The sequence below is a fragment of the Malaclemys terrapin genome, chromosome 13 (assembly GCF_027887155.1).
Source record: "Malaclemys terrapin pileata isolate rMalTer1 chromosome 13, rMalTer1.hap1, whole genome shotgun sequence".
NCBI classification, from domain to species: Eukaryota; Metazoa; Chordata; order Testudines; family Emydidae; genus Malaclemys; species Malaclemys terrapin.
Window position 1 is genome coordinate 5,987,381 of NC_071517.1, and position 20,431 is coordinate 6,007,811.

The following is a 20,431-nucleotide window of genomic DNA, read 5'->3' on the forward strand; positions in this document are numbered from 1 at the left end:
AGATTTGGTGGATGTTCACAGCTGGGAATACTAACAGTCATATGAAATTTGGACCCTTGAATATGAAAATATCGTCCAAAGCGGAATGTCCCACTGCTCCAGTACATGCTATCTGGCATCATAAACTGTATATAACAAAGTTAAGGCAATCCAGAGCCCCTGCAACATGACCCTGCTCCCCACTTCCAGTGTCAGCAGCATTTCCCACCCCTTCCTGTCCCCCAGCAGCAGAACCTCCCTTTCCCCCAGGGCTAGTAGCAAGTAAGGGCATATACAAAACTTATCCCAGCAGCCAGGGTGTTTCTGCTTGCATGGGGCTTTCCTCCTGCCATGTACACAGTGGGTGAGAGCCCTCAAAGCAGTCCTGGAGCAAACCCCCTCTTGGAATGGGTCAAACCCCTCACACCTATAGACTCCGGTGGACGTTTCTGCATTCGGTTTCCTTCAGGTCACATTCTCAGCATTTCCTTTGCAATGACAAGGGCTCAAAACAGATGTTTTTAAACGGTATCTGAGATTCAGAGGTCATTAAATGATTCCAGAAGCCAGAGCCCTACGCACAGCCCTACAGTGCCTGTGCCTTAACCCAGCCCTGTGACTAGGGCAGACAAGGCCAGGGAAGCTAAAGAAATACCAATGACATGCTCCTACCTCTTAAGCTGTTGCTGTCAGCCTGATAAACCGGCCAAAATTATTCAGCCATGTTTGGGAAATGTGATTTCCCCCTTCCCCTTCCATTTTGAGTGTGTAGGGGTTTTTTTTTTTCTTCTCATGATCGCTCAGAACCAGGTGCTGGGTTCAGGATCTAACAGCTATGACAGATGCTTGAGAGATTAACCATGGGCCCGATCCTCCGGCTGAAGGTGCAGGACAGAGGCTACTTTAGCCTAATGATTAAAGTAACCTGAGTAGAGGCTTTCCATGAACCGCCTGTGCTGAGGGATGGGTGGAAACATCTGCAGAGCAGTGGATTTCCTCCTGTCTCTTATGTGCTTTTATGCCCAGAATGGATTCTGGAACACATGGGCATGTGAACCCAACCACACCAAGCCCTCCTATTTTGCTGTAGAGAGATACCAGTTCTTCTAACAGTTGGTCTTTTGTGGCGGTAGAGAGATGGATTTGCCCAGTGCTGAAATCAATAAAGAGTCAGATGTTTAAAGGTATTTGGGTGCCTCAAGATGCCAATAGGTGCCTAATGGGATTTTTAAAGGAGCTAAGGACCTAGGCACATTTGAAAATCCTGCAAGGTACCCATCTGCATCATTAGGCACGTAAATACCTTTAAAATTTTTGACGCTAAAAGTGTTTAATGCCATGAATTAGGCTTTAGTCTACTATGCCTGGATAAACTAAAGATTCATCGTCTTTGTTCCCAATTAGACAAATATGGTATGAAATATCCCCCTTTGTTCTGCCTGAAGCCATCATACTGGTGCAAAAGCAGGAGAGGTTATGCTGGTAAGAGACCTGAAACTGAACAAAACCATGAACGTATCTTCAATGACAGCATGGAGCCAGTGCCTTCAGAATTTGACGGGAAGGAAGCCATCAGGTAAAACTCTACTGCATATAAGAAGAAACCTATAGATGACATGTGGCATCAGAGGATTAGCAGAGCTCACCTGCAGCTGTTGCTATCCCTGCTCCAACGATCAATTTAGCTTTACTTCAGCCTACTCCGCTTTCCCCTACGTGGGATTTTTGCGAGAATACGTTCTTCCACAAAGTAAGAGTACAGAGTTAGGTCAAGCGCTGTTACCATGCAGATGAGATTAGGAACCAAATCAGGCCAGTCGTACATGAACTGAGCCAAACTGTAAATTGGTTTTGTGATGCTAATTTTGTCCAAAAATAACTATGGCAGGGGGAACCCAAACTCCTTGTACCTGCAACCTACTTCAGATTTGATCCCCAAAGCCTTCAAAGGTAAAAGGACAATCTGATGTAACATTGTATATTTATACATGAAGGGGCTGATCTTCCACTCTGTGTAGACATTAACACTTGTAAACGGGGATTGTAAAAGGCTACCAGATGAGGTTTACACTACCTTGCACAGATATAAATTACTAGGGAGGTAGTGTTATCTAGTGGAGAGAGCACTGGACTGGAAGTCCAGACACCTGAGTTCTATTCTGAGCTCTGCTGTTTGTTGACTGACCTTGGGGAAATCACTCCGCCTCCCTGTGCCTCAGTTTCCCGATCTGTAAAATGGGGATAATGTTACTGACCTCCTTTGTAAAGCACTTCGAGATCTACTGAAGAAAGCCTTATATATGATCGAGGTGGTCTTATTTATTATGGTGCAAGGCAGTATTTACTCAATAATTGGAATCCAGTGCTTATGATAACTTGCTTCCCTTCCTTTAGACTCAACAATATTAAAAAAACATATAAAACAAAGAACAAGAAAATAGAAGCTTTGAGAGGTATGAAAAGTTTCTTAAACCTTTTTGTTTGGATTTTAACCAAAAATGAACCCAATCAATTCTGAAATTTTCGGGCTGCTCTTTTCTTATTGTGAGAAGATACAGTAATTCTGCTTATCCATACTTATTAACATGTAAATCTAGGGACATTGCAACTATTTTCTTTGCAACATTTAATCCCTGTTAAATAAGAAGAAAAAATAATAGCTGTAAGAAATGTTGAAATCAAAAGGTGGAAGAAGTAAAGAAGCAAAATTTGTATCCACCATGACTGTTTGAAAGACTATCCCAAAACCTAATTCATGCAACTGATGATTACCCTGTGACTGTATTTCTATCTTTATTAAGAATAAAAGGGAGTGAGCATTGTAGGAACAGAGTAAAGCAATTTAAGATCTTTCTAAAAGTTATTACATCTGTGTCTCTTTTCCCCCATTGCACCCTCTTGACAAATATAATGAAAAACTTCTTGCAAGTTTGAACCTGGTTACTGAAGATGTAACTCACATTGTGGGTTCTGAATTTCTGACTTTGCTTATCTCTTCTTAGACAGAAATCTTATTTCTTTAATTGTCATGTTTGGCACCTGGACACCATACTTTGGTGATGGGCACATAGAAAGAGAGAGGAAGGACTTAATTTACTTCACGAACTTTAATCCTAACTTAATACTATTTTTATACTAGGTTTGTTCTTAAATATTTATGAAGGCCAGATCACTGCATTACTTGGTCATAGTGGAGCTGGAAAAACTACTCTACTGAACATCCTCAGTGGACTTTCCCAGCCATCGGATGGTACGATGATACACTTCTAAACTGAAAGGAAGAATATGCTTGATTTCAAGTTTCAGAGGGGTAGCCGTGTTAGTCTGTATCAGCAGAAACAACGAGGAGTCCTTGTGGCACCTTAGAGACTAACAAATTTATTTGGGCATCAGCTTTTGTGGTCTAGAGCCCACTTCATCAGATGCACAGAGTGGAAAATATAGGAGCAGGTATAAATATATGAATATATAGGATGGGGGTTGCTTTACCAAGTATGAGGTCAGTCTAACGAGATAAATCAATTAACAGCAGGATACCAAGGGAGGAAAAATAACTTTTGAAATGGTAAGAGTGTGGCCCATTACAGACAGTTGACAAGAAGGTGTGAGTAACAATAGGGAGAAATTATTATTGGGGAAATTAGGTTTAGGTTTTGTAATGACCCAACCACTCCCAGTCTTTATTCAGGCCTAATCTGTTTTGCAAATTAATTCCAGTTCTGCAGCTTCACGTTGGAGTCTGTTTTTGAAGTTTTTTTGTTGAAGAATTGCCACTTTTAGGTCTGTTATTGAGTGACCAGAGAGGTTGAAGTGTTCTCCTATTGGTTTTTGAATGTTATGATTCCTGATGTCAGATTTGTGTCCATTTATTCTTTTGCCTAGAGACTGTCCGGTTTGGCCAATGTACATGGCAGAGGGGCATTGCTGGCACATGATGTCATAGATCAGCAATCCTTTCATATATTTATACCTGCTCCTGTATTTTCCACTCCATGCATCCGATGAAGTGGGTTCTAGCCCATGAAAGCTTATGCCCAAATAAATTTGTTAGTCTCTAAGGTGCCACAAGGACTCCTTGATTTCAAATGTGCTTGGGTGAAAGAACAAAGGACACATCATCAATCTTTCTTTGTTCATGTGTACAGGTTCTGCAACTATATACAAGTACAAACTATCAGAAATGGAGGATCTGGAAGAAATTAGAGCATTATTTGGGGTTTGCCCACAGTTCAACGTTCAGTTTGAAGTTTTAACCGTGAAAGAAAATCTGCGAGTTTTTGCTGAAATCAAAGGGATTCGGGCCGTTGAGGTAGAGTATGAGGTAAGTCAGGGGTTCTCAAACTTCATTGCACTGCGACCCCCTTCTGACAACAAAAATGTCTACATGACCCCAGGAGTGGGGATCGAACCCTGAGCCCACCCAAGCCCTTACCGCCTCAGGCTGGGGGGGTGGGGTGGGGCGCAAAGCCGAAATCCCAGGGCTTCAGCTCCAGGCAGGAGGCCTGTAACCTGAGTCCTGCCACACAGCACCAAAGCACTTGGACTTTGGTCCCGGGTAGTGGGGCTTGGGCTTGAGCCCCAGGCCCCAGCAAGTCTAATGCCAGCCTTGGCGACCCCATTAAAATGGGGTCACGACCCACTTTAAGGTCCCAACCCACAGTTTGAGAGCTGCGGAGGTAAGTATATGTTCACTTGGAAAGAACTTCTACTTCACAGCATCATATGGAATTGGAAAAGGTTCAGAAAAGGGCAACAAAAATGATCAGGGGTATAGAACAGCTTCCGTATGAGGAGAGATTAATAAGACAGGGACTTCTCAGCTTGGAAAAGAGGTGACTAAGGGGGGATATGATAGAGGTCTATAAAATCATGAGTGGTATAGTGGAAAGTAAATAAGGAAGTGTTATTTACTCCTTCTCATAATACAAGAACAAGGGGCCACCAAATGCAATAAACAGGTAGCAGGTTTAAAACAGACACAAGAAAGTATTTTTTCATGCAACATGCTCTCAACCTCTGGAACTCCTTGCCAGAGGGTGTTGTGAAGGCCAGTACTATAATGGGGTTCAAAAGAGAGCTAGATTCATGGAGGATAGGTCCATCAATGGCTATTAGCCAGGATGAGCAGGAATGGTGTCCCTAGCCTCTGTTTGCCAAAGCTGGGATTGCGTGACAGGGCATGGATCACTTGATGATAACCTGTCTGTTCATTCCCTTTGGGGCACCTGCCACCGGCCACTGTCAGAGGACTTGATGGACCTTTGGTCTGACCCAGTATGTCTGTTGTTATGTTCTTATCATGTCATTTTCTCATGCAAATTGTGTGGTATAAAATTTGTCTAAGAATAAGACATTTGTAAATTCAATTTACACTGACAAAAAATCTAGCCAATTATATATAAGAAATATCACAGGTGCAGGTTTCCATGAAAATGGGAATACCTGCAGAGCCCCTTGTACAGGGGAGAATACTCATTATTTGTTTGTTTTGTGTTAGCTTCTAGCAGCCCCAGTCATGGACCCGGCCCCCGTTGTGCTAGGCGCTGTGCAAAACAGAACAGATGGCCCCTGCCCAAAGAGCTTGGGGCCAGATTTTTAAAGATATTTAGGCCCAACAGCTGCAAATAGGTGCTTGGGCACTTTTGAAAATCCCAGTAGGGCCTATTTGCTTCTTTAGGATCCCAAATACCTTTAAAACTCTGGCGCTGAGGGTACATCTACACAGCAAAAAATGCCCATGGCAGCAAGTCGCAGAGCCCGGGTCAACTGTACAAATAGCAGTGTAGATGCTGAGGCTCAGGGTGGAGCCTGGGCTCCAAGACCCTCCCACCTCATCAGGTTTCAGCTCCCATGCTCCACGATGAGCCCAAATGTCTACACTTGTCCCGCAGCGTGAGCCCCGTGAGCCCAAGTGAGTTGACCCAGGCTCTGAGTCTTTCTGCCACTGGGTTTTTATTGCTTTGTAGATGTACCCTAAGAGTCCACGTAAACCTTTTCGTTTTACCACACCAGGGAGGCAAGCCCACTTTTCTTGCTGCACTCCATTATAGTGCGAGGATAGTAGAGAATATTTCAGTATCGTCACATCTCCATTCATTTTTCAGTGATAGCTGAGATACCAGTCTCATTCTGAATGGACCTGTTGTTGTGAAATAGTCGGGTTTTAAATCCGAGAACTTGTGCTCTTGTGTGACATCTCAATCCGCGTAGTTTCTGCAGGATAAGTAGAACTGGAGGTTTCAGGAGTGATCTAGTTGAATGTGACACCCGGACGTCAGGAGTGAAAACCTGGCCAGGCTAGTGTCAGATAAACGCAGGCCTCTCAGCATGTAACATTGGCTTGTGGGCATGCTTAATCAAGATCTTACTACAATTCTTCTTGCTGCGTCACTGTTTTCTAACAAAAAAGCATCCAGGACCTGCTGCCAGACACACATGTTGTTGTGTAACCACCGTAGTTATATGAAACGGTTACTTGCAAGTTTATATTTTGGGAATAATAGCACCCAAAAGCCTAAATGTACCAGTCCTTGACATTTATTTTTCTGTCATTTTCCAGGTGCAAAAAGTTTTGAAACAGATGGATATTATCAAGATTCAGGACACCCAAGCTAATAAACTGAGTGGTGGACAAAAAAGAAAGTTGTCTCTTGGGATAGCCATGTTAGGAGATCCAGAGGTAAAAAGGAGCGGTCATATGCACAACTGGTGTTTATATCGTATATGTATTTAAACACACAATCTCTGATCCTGCAAAGACTTACACACATACTTATCTCCACACACTACGAGCACTCTAGTGCCTATTAATTTCAATAGAACTCCTCGTAGTGCGTAAAGTTAGATACACGAGTAAGTCTTTGCAGGATTGAGACCATACAAAGTACATTTTCATGCCATTAATTTATAAACATCATCTCAAACAATATGATGTGTCCAAGGAACAAGATTGGAAAATACCTAAATGATTCCAGAATATTGACTGAAATTTACTTACCAAACGAAAGAAAGATAGATTGAGGCTACATCAATACCATGTTTAGCACAAACAAAAAGGATAATAAATAAATAAACTAGGAAAACCAGTAAAAATACAGACATAGGGCTTGTCTCCATAGACACATCCAGGAAAGTTACATTGAATTAACTAAGGGTCTGGATTTAAAGTGGATTATTTAAACCATATTAAATCTCTGTGTGGACACTATCATTCAAAATTAAAGTGGCCTTAATTCAGTTTAGTTTAATTCACTTCCAGAGTTAATTGAAGCCATTTTGATTATGAATAACAATGACCACACAGGGATTTAGTGTGGTTTAACCAATCCACTTCAAATTCATACCTTTAGTTAATTCAGATTAATTTTCCTGGATGTCCCCATGGAGAAAAGCCTGTAGAGTTGCATTTTGATGTTAAAATTAAGGAGTTAAAACCACTCAAATCTGTAAATATACCAAAAAGTATTCATTGTAACTGAATCTGAATGCAGTATTGCCAACCTCAAGTGTTTGAAAATCTTGTCAGGTCCCCAAAATCATGAGTTTCATGTAAAAATCATGATATTAAAAAAAAATCTAGGGGTTCTGTTTATTTGCTTTCTGGTTTTTGCACCTATAAGGTGCCCTCAGTTCATGTTTTCCATCATTTCCCTGCAACTAAGAGGGATGCACACTTTGTTAAAACATGATAGCTGAGACTCTCATGCAATCTCTTGACTCCAGCAGCTGAAGCTGTAAGAGAAACATCAATTATCACGAAACTCGCACTAAAATCATGAGAGTTGGCAACACAGCGAAGGTCTGATTTCACCCCTGTTTGCAGGTTTTGCTATTAGATGAGCCAACTGCTGGATTGGATCCCCGTTCCAGACACTATGTGTGGACCCTACTGAAAGAACGTAGAGCTGGTCGAGTGACTCTATTCAGTACCCAATTCATGGATGAAGCTGATATCCTTGCTGGTGAGACCAGCTTATTTCATTAGATAATAAGATTTTATAAGTAGATGGAATAAGATTTTATAAGCAGAGTTTTCTTTTAGAATGGACCTTGCTCAGGCTAAACTCTTAGGGTGAAATCTTGGTACCATTGAAGCAATGGGAAAATTCCCATTGACTTCAGTGGTACCAGGATTCTATCCTCATTGCCTTTAATAGAAGTTTTGACTCAATAAGGACTGAAAGGTTGGCCCTAACAGGGGAAGAAAAACTCATTGAACTGCAATGAAGCAATTCAGGGCTTTGTGCGTCACTGATAAGTTGAGTTTCACTATATCCAAGTTCACCATAAATTGGTTCTGCTTTAGAATCATAGGGTTATGAGGGACCACATATAGTGTGAATTCATGTCCATCTGCTATTGACTATTTATCCTGGAAAGGGGTGTGTGTGTGTCTTTTTTTTTTTTAATTAAAATATACCATTTTAATAGTCCTCTGGTCAGAAATGTGGAGGCTTTGCTGCAATATTGAATTTAAAACTCCAGTCATGTCCTGCAAATGAATGAACAACTCTGTAGTCCAGTTTGCTAACCTGCCATTTTCACCAAATAATTTCCCCTTTCATTTCCCGATATTAGCATCCTTCCTTTGTCATACTCTTGATCTGGGGTCAGAGAATATTTTAATTCCTTCACATCTCTATTCACATTACAATAACATCTGAGATACCATTCTAATTCTGAATGTACATGTGGCTGTGAAATAGTCGTACTGTGTCATCCTCACCCACAGCAGCCCCCTTACCTAATCTCACCACAACCTCATTGTACCCTTTCACTGCTTATGCTCTTTGTAAGAGACAAGGTAGATGAGGTGTAATATCCTTTACTGGACCAACTTCTCCTGGTAGAAGGGACAAACTTTTGAGCTTCACAGAGCTCTTCCTCACGTCTGGAGAAGGTAGCCAAGCTAAATACAGGATGGGACAGATTGTAAAACATATGGGATTCACACGTGTTGTAGGAGACTACTTAAAATGAAGCAGGCAATTAATACTTCTGCAGTCATAGGACAACGGAGGGTTAATAGGCAGCAGGTGTGTTACAAATTGTTGTAATAGGGCCACAAAACTAGTGTCTCTGTTAAGTCCATGGTTTTCAGTGTCCAGTGTAGTCATGATTTGAAGTTCCCAGGCTCATCTTTTGAAGGTGTTATGCAGGTTTCCTTTGAGGACAAGGCTTGGGAGGTCAGACATGGAGGGCTTGCTTTGTGAAAAGTGTTTTGGTGGGGTGTTTTTGTCTTTTATCATTGTTCCATGAGAGTTCATTTGAGAGCAGAGTAATTGTCTGGGGCATTAAATGCACTGGATGAGTTACACAACATATTGTGATAGGCATGTGCAGAACTCCTGGATTTTGAAAGGCGTGTTGAGGGGGGATATCCATCATCATAGCTGTGGACATACGTCTCCAGGTTTTGCATCTGTTGCTCTGTCAGGGTCAGGTTGCTTTCTATAGTCCTTTTCCTTTGCCTATTTCACCCTTGGCAATTCTGTCTTTTATCATATTGCTCCTACTCTTACAATGGTTTCCCATGTGTCCACCATGCACCCCATCTGTCTTAATTCCTCTTTAAAAACGCATTTCTGCTGGTAATCCTTCCTAAATTATTCTCTTCACCTCTAACCTCTGCATGCCCATTCTTTCTTGAATTATCACTCCATGTCTTGTAACCAGCGTTCTATGATCTGCTTATTAGATGCTGTACTTTAGATTCTTAATTTTATTAATGACTCAAGAAGAATTCATTCCAGAAAGTGAGGTTCATTATATAAATGATTTTGTTTTTCTCTTTCCTTAGACCGGAAAGCTTTTATTTCACATGGGAGAATAAAGTGTGTTGGATCTTCTCTGTTTTTGAAGAAAAAATGGGGGATTGGGTATCACTTAAGGTATTTTATTTTATTTTGTTTGAAAACATTCCTCATAGTGCTAAATTTGCATCACAGTAGCCGAAGAAATGTTATTTCATTCCTATCAAGCAACATCTCTGGGAATTTAAATATAAATGCTTCCTAATATAGCTTAACTGGAATGAGTATAAAAACTTCAAAATGTATTGAAGAGATTGTGTCAAATTGTTCTCCCAACCTGGCACATGGAATATCTATGGTTCCAGTTATGAAAAATAAATATATTTTTGCTGTTAATTGTATTGTTAAGGCACTATGATCTGAGATCACCTTTCATCTGATGTAACGCCACAGGTATTCAGACTCAGCTTACAACCAATTAATTTTTTTTTCTCATTATTGTGCCGAATTCCTAGAATCTTAGTAATGAAATGCTCCACGAAGCAGATGTGATTCACTTCCCCAGGTAACAGAGCTGTTGGCTCAGAGGGCACTCCATCCTAAAAGCCATCTTTCTTTTCAGCCTGATCCTAAAATTCTGGATATCTCTTATAAGATGCTGAGTACCCTCATCTCCTTTCAATAGACTCTGAGGGTCCTAAGCACCCTTGCAGAATTGGGACCTTTGTAAGACTCTTTTTGCCAAACTTTTCCTGTGGATACTGTTAAATCAGTTGGTTATTCCTAACCACTTGTTTTATTACATTAGCCAACCCATGAGGTTGGTATAACACAAGGCGTTGGTAACAAATCCTTCAATCCTTACTTAGACAAAATTGCCACTAAAGTTTTGTCTAATTAAGATCTGCTGCAGGGATTGGATGTTATTCCAGAGTAAGGACTGATGGATTTGGCTCTCTTGGTATATGACATCATAACGATAAATACATTGTTCTTGTGAAAATGTAAACCTTTGCCTTCTTAATATGAACAGGATGCATGTCAGTGAGGTTTGTGACTCTGAGAACATATCATCTCTGGTCAGACAGTACATCCCTGATGCCACATTCACAGGACAGAGTGAAAATGAACTGAGTTATACGCTGCCCTTAGAAAATGTGGATAAATTTCCAGGTAATTATGTGTTTACATAATCCAGAATCTACCATGCATAGAATTATTTCTCTTTTTTCTGTTTTTTTTAAATTAATGTTGAGAGATATTGTATCTGACTCCTGAATTCCATCAGGAAGGTAACCTACTGATGATGAACATTTGCATAAGGAATTTTTTCCAAGATTTTAGTCTCTCTATGTATTTAAGATCAAAATATGTGGTTTTCTTCCATTCATGAGAAAGTACATAAAAATTGAACCTGACACAAATATTTGTTTGTTCTGTTAGATGCAGGGTAATGATGAAGGAGACTGAAAGGAATCGGTATAGGTGCTGGGGGTACTGCCACACCCCCTGGCTTGAAGTGGTTTCCATTATATACAGGGTTCAATGGCTCTTAGCAGCCCCATTATACAAATTGTTCCCGCATGTTTGGGAATCAGACTTTAGTTTCAGTTTAGTTATTTAAATTTTGATATTTCTTTGCGTCTGCAAAGTGCCAGAATTTTGAGTCCATGCTTCCTCATAAGAGTTTTACTACTTTTGTGTTTCCAGCTGGGCTGGAAATACCGAAAGCTTAGTCTGTCTTACCACATTTTGACATTTACAGATCCAGCCCTAGTCAGAGCCTGAAAATGCGCAAAAGGTTGAAATTTGAAAAATAATGGTAGGTAGGTAGATTAAACAAACAAATGAGGTGAACCCAAGAAAATAATGAAATGAAACTGGTCGGTGGGAAAGGCAGTGGTCCCAGTGAATCAGCTGTCTAAATCTTGCTGGGTTGTTTAAGGCATCATAGCAGCTAAGGGCTGGTCCACACTGGGGCGTGGGATCGATCTAGGAAACGCAACTTCAGCTACGAGAATAGCGTAGCTGAAGTCGATGTTTCCTAGATCAAACTAAGTCTACTTACTGTGGGTCCACGCGGCACAGGCAAGCTCCCCCGTCGACAGCGCTTCCTCCTCTCGGCGAGCAGGAGTTCCGCAGTCGACGGGGGAGCGCTTCTGGGATCGATTTATCGCGTCCAGATGAGACGCGATAAATCAATCCCAGAAGATCGATCTCTACCCGCCAAATCGGGCGGGTAGTGTGGACCTAGCCTAAGCGTTCTAAGGATGCATTTGAAAGAGGACAGTGAGTTGCCGTTGCAGATCATTGCCGGGAAACTCCTCCCATGCAGAAGAGGTAGCATGGGAGAATGCGGCAAAGATGTTTGAAAATTTTAAAAGTGGACAATCAAAATTGGCACCCGGTATTTTTTTTTATTCTTGAGCATACATATTCCAGTAAAACTTCAATTAAAACTTTAAATACTCAGCAGCATATTATCAAACACGAAGACTGATTAAAAATAGAGACCTGGAGATTTAAGTAAACCCATAGTTCTAACGGTTACCCTAGGATTAGAAGATAGAGTTAAATTCTGCTTTCAGGTACAGAAGCGTGTCAGGAATTACTCTGGATTTACATTTCTGCACCTTCTGTCATGCAGATCTGTTCTGTGGCCTAGACAGCCACTCTGACCAGGGGATTATTAATTATGGCGTCAGCATGACAACCCTGGAAGATGTCTTCCTGAAGCTGGAGGGTGAAGCAGCAACTGATCAAGAAGGTAAAATTCTGGGTCAGCCAAGGAAAAATATTTTTAAATTCATCTTATGCTCTCTTTCTGCTAAATATGAATCCTTACCTTTTGGGGCATCCTTAGAGATAGAAATGACTAGCTAAAATTGCTTTGAATAGTTAACTATATTTTTAAACATGGCTAAAAAACAATTGGAAATCCAAACATGTGGGACACAGAAAGAGGGCTTTTTTTTTTACTCCTGACTTGCTATCAAATATTAAATGGGTGATGAGGTAAGTGCTTATGTAATTGTTTCATAAGATACAACAACGAAGAGGCAGACATTCGATTTTCAGAAAAGCCTGTAACATAGACTTCATTCTGCAACTTATTTTGCAAAGTCCTCCTGAATTGTCCAGGGAAGAATGTGTACCAGTGCCCAATTTTTAGATTGGATTGGATTTCTTAAAATCCATACCTTAAAAACAGACAAAGCAGGTTGCTCCCTAAGACAGAGATGCAGAACTCAACCCACCTTGTTCTAGTCAGGCTGTTTGCAGACTCCCTGCTGAGAGGCCGGTTGCCACACTTGCCTGCAGAGCCCCCTTAGCCTGCAAGCTGGACCAGGAAATCCTTAGAACTTGAAGTGGTAGCTTGTGATTCTAACACAGTTTTCAATATACCACAGTTTTTCTAATTTTTTTAAGTGATCTCTGCTAAAGATGCAAAAGCAACAAGGAGTCTATTTTATGAAAACACAGGTTTCCATGAATGATGAACATTTCCTTTTGGAGGGTTTTCCATGGTGGCTTAGGGGGTCTATTTATACATCAGATTTAAACATGAACAATTCTACTTAATACTTTAACCTTCAGGTGTCTTTTACTAAAGTGTATAATTATGGGGGGAAAGCCTCATGAGTAGAAAACTTGAAGAGATCTCTGGATACAGAACAGTGGATGAGAGATGGATTTTCTGTACATCTCTTCAAGGTCCTAAAGTGTTTTCTATTACTTAATACTCCCCAAAGAGCCCATCTTAACTGAGATCTCTTCCCTTGTAGCAAACTAGAAGATAGTTATGTTCAGCCTTGCCATGTAGTACTGGTCAGCAGTTGATAATTGTATGTATTCTTGTCCCTGCCAGTGTTTCTGTTTTTATTGCATATAAAAAACGTTGTCAAGGAGTTACGTTGAACTATGAACTTTGAAAACTCTTTGTAGATTATGGTGTTTTCAGTGCGGAGCAGGCAGAAGAGGAAAGAGATGCCTTCTCTGCTGATGAAATGGAACAAGGTCTCCTGTCACTCTCAGACACTGGAAAGGCGACTGTAACTGGCACAGCCCTCTGGAGACAGCAAGTGTGTGCCATGGCAAGAATTCGCTTTTTAAAGCTGAAGCATGAAGATAAAACCCTTCGATCCATGTAAGTGCCAGTGTGTCTGACTTGTTTAGGTGAAATCAGTCTGTGGGAGGATGTTCATAGCACAGCTGTCTATGGAGTGGGCTAGGATGGAACTTCAGGGATCCACTTCCCTCTCACCTTGAATGTTCCTGGAACATTAGAAATAATTCAATCACAACAGTGTTTGCTTGTAAATCACATATTTTCTCTAAATGATTCATGACATAGAATGCAGATCAGCCAGTGTTCTGGGAAAATGCCTACCTTGCCAATTCCAGCTACACAAAAGCTTCCCCAACTATGCATCCCCATCCAATGATTAATTTAGTACCGGGAGTGTCTTGCACTGAATGATGTACATAATTAAATGAGCCATATGATTATTGGTGCTAGTTGTAAAGCCCAGGTTCTTTCTTAAAAATATCATTTTGAAATATCTTTTTTCGGGGGTGGCAAAACTTCAAAACTAAAAGAATACAATGTTCATTTAATCTTGGTATTTAAAAAAAAGAAAATGTTTACAAATATTTTTTTTTTTCTCCTTTCATATTTTTTCCTTTCCCCGTATTGTCAATGAATGCAATAGAATGAAATGTCTGTTTGTTCTTTCAACTTTTTATTGTTTCTTGGTTTTTTTCCCCTAATCAGTACATTTTCAAAACTTCTCCAACTTTGGAAAAACTCTGTAACTTTTCCAAAGTTTTAAGGAAGTTGTGAAAAGTTAGAATTGAAAAAGAGAAAAAGGAGAAAGGAAAAACCCTAGATATTTATTCTGTTGCATTCAATGGCAGAAATGAAAAAAAGAATAAGGAAAAAACAAAAAAAATCCTAAATTTAGAATCTTTTTGACTTTCTAAAAGGAAACTAAATAAAATCTTTTAATTTAATTTTGTGTAGAAATGTCCTGTCAATGAAAAAAAATTAAATGTTTTTCTATGAAGAAAAACGGTTTTCAGTTAAACTCTTTTCCAGCAGAAAATCTTGTTGTAAAAAACTTTCCACCAGCTCCTTGGTTATTACAGTTAGAACTGGCTGGAAGTGTTCATTGGATCCCTTCTCCTCCCACCACCGACCCAGGAAGTTGAGGGAGCATCTTCCATCTGGTGCCTTCTGAGGAAGGGATGGGCCAGCGGGTACATGTGTCTGTGCCTGGAGGCAGGGGTCACTGGAATCCTAGCTTTCTTCACTACACCCTGTAGAGGCTGTCTGCTTCTGAGGTTCCCAGTATTGCGTTCACTGCTGCGGCTTTGGCCGTGTTGTCAGCCCGGCATTAGATGAGAATGTTCATGTTCAGTTGTTATTTTTTGCGTGCTACCATAATTTTCCTGAAAAACACAAGCAATAGAAGGGAAATGGTGATTTACAAAAGTTTATATCTCAGCCAAACCTGAATGGAATTTCATGGGTCAAAGAAAAGGCACCTCTCTAACCCTAGAGCTTTCATCCCATTGAATTTTAAAGGTCTGACATACACAATGGGAGTGGTACAGCTTTTCAAAATAAAGTGGCAAGAATCTTTTTTTCTTAATATGATCGAACTATATGGGTTGCTACCAGCTCCCCCTACAATAATGCAACTTGCAAAATGTCTTGTCTCCAAACTCATTTGTGATCTGTTCTTCAATCTAGATTACTGCTGTGTGGACTTTTTATGTTACCTTTAGCTATCCACTTAATCGTGCTTGTCTTATGGAAACAATTAAATTCTTGGGAGCTGTCCTCTGGTCTGTATTTTTTTCCTCCTGGAAAACAATCTCACAAGGAAGTCACAAGCCTTCTAGTCCTCAATAAAACAGGTGAGGGGCAAAACAGAAGAGCAAGGTTGGTCTTTTTCTATGCCACTGCTTTTAGCTTTGCAAGGAAATTTGACAGGGGAGGAGGGGAATATTGGCAGAGCAGATGTCGTAGAGGGCAATACAGGGCCCAACAAGGAGAGCAACCCAAGAAGCAGAGAAGGGCAGGGTGATCTGGAGGTGGTGGCAAAAAGCTTATATTTGATGTGAGGCTGAATGAGAAGCCAGAGAAAGGATCTGAGGAGAAGAATGGCATTGTCAGATCACCTGGAAGGCAAATCACTTTTGTGGTTTCATTTTTGTATTGAACGAATGAGGGCAACGTGTGTGTCGGCTACCTGAAAGAAGGATGCTGCAGTATGCCAACCCTGAGCATTCAAAAATTATGAGCCAGCCCTCAAAAAATCATAAGAGTAACCTAAAAATCATGATTTTTTTTTTTACTTAAAAATATATATTAAATGATTTTTATTTGCTATCAAGGTACATTTGCTTAATCTTTCCAAATTTTTCACAGCAAATATGAGGGCTAGATACTTTTTTTAAAAAAAATATGAAAGCTGAAATTCTCATGCAGTCTGATTCCTGAGGGGCTTTAATAAAAACTACCACTATTGTGAAACTAGCGATAAAATCGTGAGAGGCGGCAGCCCTGATATTGCAGTATTTGATCATATAATGAGGCCCTGAATGAGAGGACGAAGGTGGAGAAGAAGCCCTGAGATTTGTCAAGGAAAAGCAGATTAGACACCCAAGTGGGGAAATAGGAAAACAGATTGGAAGGGTCCAAATTGGAGTTGGAGAAGGAGTCAATCCCTTGGTTGTGGACTGTGCTTTTGATGGAGGGCAGGAATGAGATGGGATGGTAGCTGGAGAGGCAGGATCCAGGTTTTTTTGAGGACTGAGGAGACCTTGCTTATGTTGTGAGGAGAAGGAGCCATGGGGCACAGAGAGTTTGAGAAGGAAGGGGTTGTGAGCACTGTGGCAATGCAAGCAAGGAAGTGGGAATTTAATAAATAAAGCAGCAGGTGGACATGAGATGGGAGACTTTTGCATTCAGTGATAGGAGTGATGGTGTTAGAGAGAGACACGGACAAGGTAGCAAAGGAGAAGTATCATAGGCACGATAGCAAGAGAAGAGAAATTAATAGGAGTAGTAAAACAGCTGAAATACAGAAGAACTAGGGCAGTAAACTAATTTAAACATGCAGAGAATCAGCAGAGTGGTGAGTCAATTCATAATGCAAAAGTTTGGAAGCAGCAAGTTAACTGTGGAGAAAATGCAATGGATTATTATGAATGGTGTATGAATTCTATAGGATTTATTTTATTATTATTTCTCTGGTCCTGGTGGGGACTTTACCAAAGACCCAAGGAGAACTTTTATTGTAAAAAAAAAAAAAATCTTCAAAGATTGTGATTTCTCTGCTGTTGCCTTCATACCAGGTTCAAGCATTCAGGACTTCATCCACGCTTTGGAGACGCAGAACATAATGCTGGAAATAGCAACAGGGGAAAATATCACAGAGAAGCTAATCCATAATGGGGCTATACAAGTATCCTGGGAGAACCAGGTAGTGTGTGTCTCCTTTTTTCTTTAATAATAAATAAGATGCCAATGTGGATTCTGTGAAACTTGTCTGAATGAAGCTCCTGATGGATAAGCGCCAAAGACATGAAGATCAAACATAAGCCAAAGTGAAATTCACAAAATTGCAAAATAAACACATCAACATTGAATTCAAATAGGGCCAGACTGTGGCCCTCCTGCATCCAGGAGAAAACGGGCTTGGGGTTCCATGGCACCACTTCCAGTACAGGGGGTGTCAGGCTTTTCAAAGCCATTTTGTCCCCCTTCTTGAATTTGCGCTTAAACAGGACAGGGCAGAGCTGCGCAGGTACACTGGGAAGTATACGCTGCCCCAGGGACTGGCAGATCACAGCACGCTCCCTCTGCAAAGTAGTGGGCAGATCAGAAGGGAGACTGTGGTCCAAAGATTCACAATCCCCCTTCAGGGCAGCTCCAGGGTTGGCTCAGTGACACACTGCTCCTTATACTGGGCAAATCACAGGCTGATGAGCTAGACCATCTCGTATTAAATAATAGGCAATAATCGTATGTGGGTAAAAGCAAATGGGCTTATATTGAGCCAGGAAAGGCGTGATTTTGAACTGGATCATGTCACACACTTCGTTTTTGTGGTTGCAGTTTTACCCTCGCAGTGAATTGTGGATGCATTTTATTGATCTGCAAAACCAGGAGTTGTCTCTGGAACTTGCCCTAAAAATGGAACAGCACTTTATTTGACATGCAAAACAATCTGTCACAGTCATATATAGAGAGAGAAAACAATTTGTTTTCTCTCTCTATATCTGACTGTGACAGAGATTGCAAACACATGCAGTATCTTTTGTGAAATATGGCTTTAACTTTATAAATATTATCTGTATCTTTCACCCCATCCTTGAAAGCATGAAAACTTCAGAGGCTATTGTATTGAGATGGGCCAGATGATATGGACAGTAGAATATTTAGAGGCCTTTGTGTCAAGGCATGCTAGATGGATTTGTGCATTCCTGGCTCACTGGGCACGATTTCCTGGGGGATCTGGAATCACTCAGGCTGTGTCTACACAGGGATAAAAAACCCATAGCTGGCCTAGGTCAGCTGACTCAGGTTTGTGGGGCTTGGGCCCTGGAGCTGAAAAACTGCTGTGCAGGTGTTCAGGCTCTGACTGGAGTCCGAGCTCTGGGACCCTATGAGAGTGGAGGGTCACAGAGTTCAGGCTCCAGCCCAAGCCCAAATGTCTACACAGAGGTTTTTAGACCCTTAGCCCAAGTCAGCTGACACAAGCCAGCTGTGGTCATGCCAGGGGTCTTTCATCCCTGTGTAGACGTACTCTAAGAGGTGATTCATGAAAAATACCAATGCTGGTTATGCAGATACCCAGCTTAGTAGCCCTCTCCCCGTACCCAGGAAAAGGGGCAGTGACAGTTTTTACCTGATTCAAGAGACCCAGGAAATATAGGGAGAAGCTGGGGGCATAAAGGGCCACCTTGAACTGACAAAAAGGCCAACAAATTGACCTTTTGTCCAGTGGAGAGGCCAAACCCTGTGCGAGGATTGGAAGGACGAGAATCTGCCAAGGTCTTCACAGGAGTCAGAGGCGGATTTACAGTAAAACACAGGGTACCCTGGCACGGGGCTCCCTAACGACAGGGGGCCCCAGGGCCGGGCAGCTGCGGGGGCAGAAGCTTGGTCCTACCAGCAGCCAAGCTCCCCACTCCCCCGCCTCCTCCCCGAGCGTGCTGCGTTCCTGCCCCTCCCCCTCTCCCGCCCTCCCAGTGCTTCCCCCGCCACCAAACAGCTGTTTGCCGGTGCTCAGGTCGCTCCGAGAGGGAGCGGGAGGAGTAGGGCCACAGCGCGCTCAGTGGAGGAGGTCGAGAAGAGGTGAGGATGGGGCCTTGGGGAACGGGGTGGAATTGGGGCAGGACAGAGCAAAGGTGGGGCCGCTGCAGTCCGCCTACACATACCCTCTCCAACCCCCTGCCGTGAGCTGCTCAGGGCAGGGGACTGGGAGCACCCCCACAACCCCATAATCAGGTAAGCCTGATTTAAACTCAACTACATTTACTAATCTCCAGTAGAGCTAACACCTCTTGGCTCAATTTTAGCAGGTCAAGTTGTAGCCTAGACTCCTGCCAACGTATAGGCAAAACTAATTCTCGCATTCCTAGATTCATCTTGCAGTAAAGTAGTCTGTGAGTGGGAATGTAAACTGATGAATAGTTTTCCTGATTCCCCCTCCAGTAGAAAACACCTCTGAGCTTTTGTCTTGTCTTGCTTTTCTTCAGAGCTACAGGTTTACAGTTATGTGCAGCATAGAAACAATCAACTGCTTTCCAGTGCTTGTGAACATCATTAGCAATGCCTTGCTGCGAACCTTAAATTCCACTGCACAAATTCGAATCTGGAGTCATCCATTTTTTTTTGTAAGTGTCATAACTTCCCTGCCAGAAATGCTTCTAATACGTATGGTTGGGAAAGAGGGATCTAATTGCTCAATATGTGATCAGGTTTTTTATTAGGAAGCAAATTTGTTTTCTCTCTCTATATATATAGGTCCAAATTCACCACTAGTATAAATATAAACACTTTTTTTTAGCAGAGTTGGGCCCACGTATACCAGTGGAGACTTTGGCTCATATCCTTTTGTTGTAAAAAAGAGAACTCTGCACCATAGCCTGTGTATAGGAGAACCTTCTTTGGGGGTTCACTGGCCCTCCCTAGTCATGAGTCTTGAACCATTTCCCTTCTGGCAGCCTCCCCCTAATCATTGGGTCTCTGGTGCGGGGTAAGAGGGGGGGTATGGGAGAGGAGAGGCTATGGGAGGGGGCATGAGGACACAGGGGACCTCCTTGTAGCCTGGTGTTTCAGACACTTAGCTGGGTGGTTGGAAAGCCAAGTTAAAATCCCTGTCCAATATCACGCAGACAGGGGAATTGAACCAGCTCTCCCGCATCTCAGATGAGTGCCTTAACCACTGGACTAAAAGTGATAAGGGGGCACCTCCTCCCAAATTTTATGACTCCAGGCATTTTAAAAGGTCTAGAAACAGAACATATCAAGTGGAATGAAATGTGCCCTTCAACCTGAAACAGACTTTTTTGAATTTGTTGAAATCTTTCAGAATTTTCAGATTTGATTTGACCTAAACCAATTTTTTCCCCAAATTTTTCTGAACTGCCAATAAACAAAAAACCCCAACTATTTGCCCAGC

General features: G+C 41.7%; 1 protein-coding gene across 1 annotated transcript in view; it reads left to right on the plus strand.

Annotated features, from left to right (window-relative positions):
- LOC128847859 (uncharacterized) overlaps positions 1–20,431 on the plus strand; it is a 125,894-nt gene that overhangs the window by 21,715 nt on the left and 83,748 nt on the right. Inside the window, exons 10-22 of the mRNA XM_054047584.1 lie at positions 1,384–1,555; positions 2,374–2,432; positions 3,119–3,229; positions 4,125–4,300; positions 6,539–6,658; positions 7,802–7,940; positions 9,779–9,869; positions 10,765–10,904; positions 12,379–12,498; positions 13,677–13,878; positions 15,487–15,653; positions 17,097–17,224; positions 19,506–19,643. Of these exons, the coding sequence (XP_053903559.1) occupies positions 1,384–1,555; positions 2,374–2,432; positions 3,119–3,229; positions 4,125–4,300; positions 6,539–6,658; positions 7,802–7,940; positions 9,779–9,869; positions 10,765–10,904; positions 12,379–12,498; positions 13,677–13,878; positions 15,487–15,653; positions 17,097–17,224; positions 19,506–19,643 (1,763 nt within the window). The remainder of the gene's footprint in view (positions 1–1,383; positions 1,556–2,373; positions 2,433–3,118; positions 3,230–4,124; positions 4,301–6,538; positions 6,659–7,801; positions 7,941–9,778; positions 9,870–10,764; positions 10,905–12,378; positions 12,499–13,676; positions 13,879–15,486; positions 15,654–17,096; positions 17,225–19,505; positions 19,644–20,431) is intronic.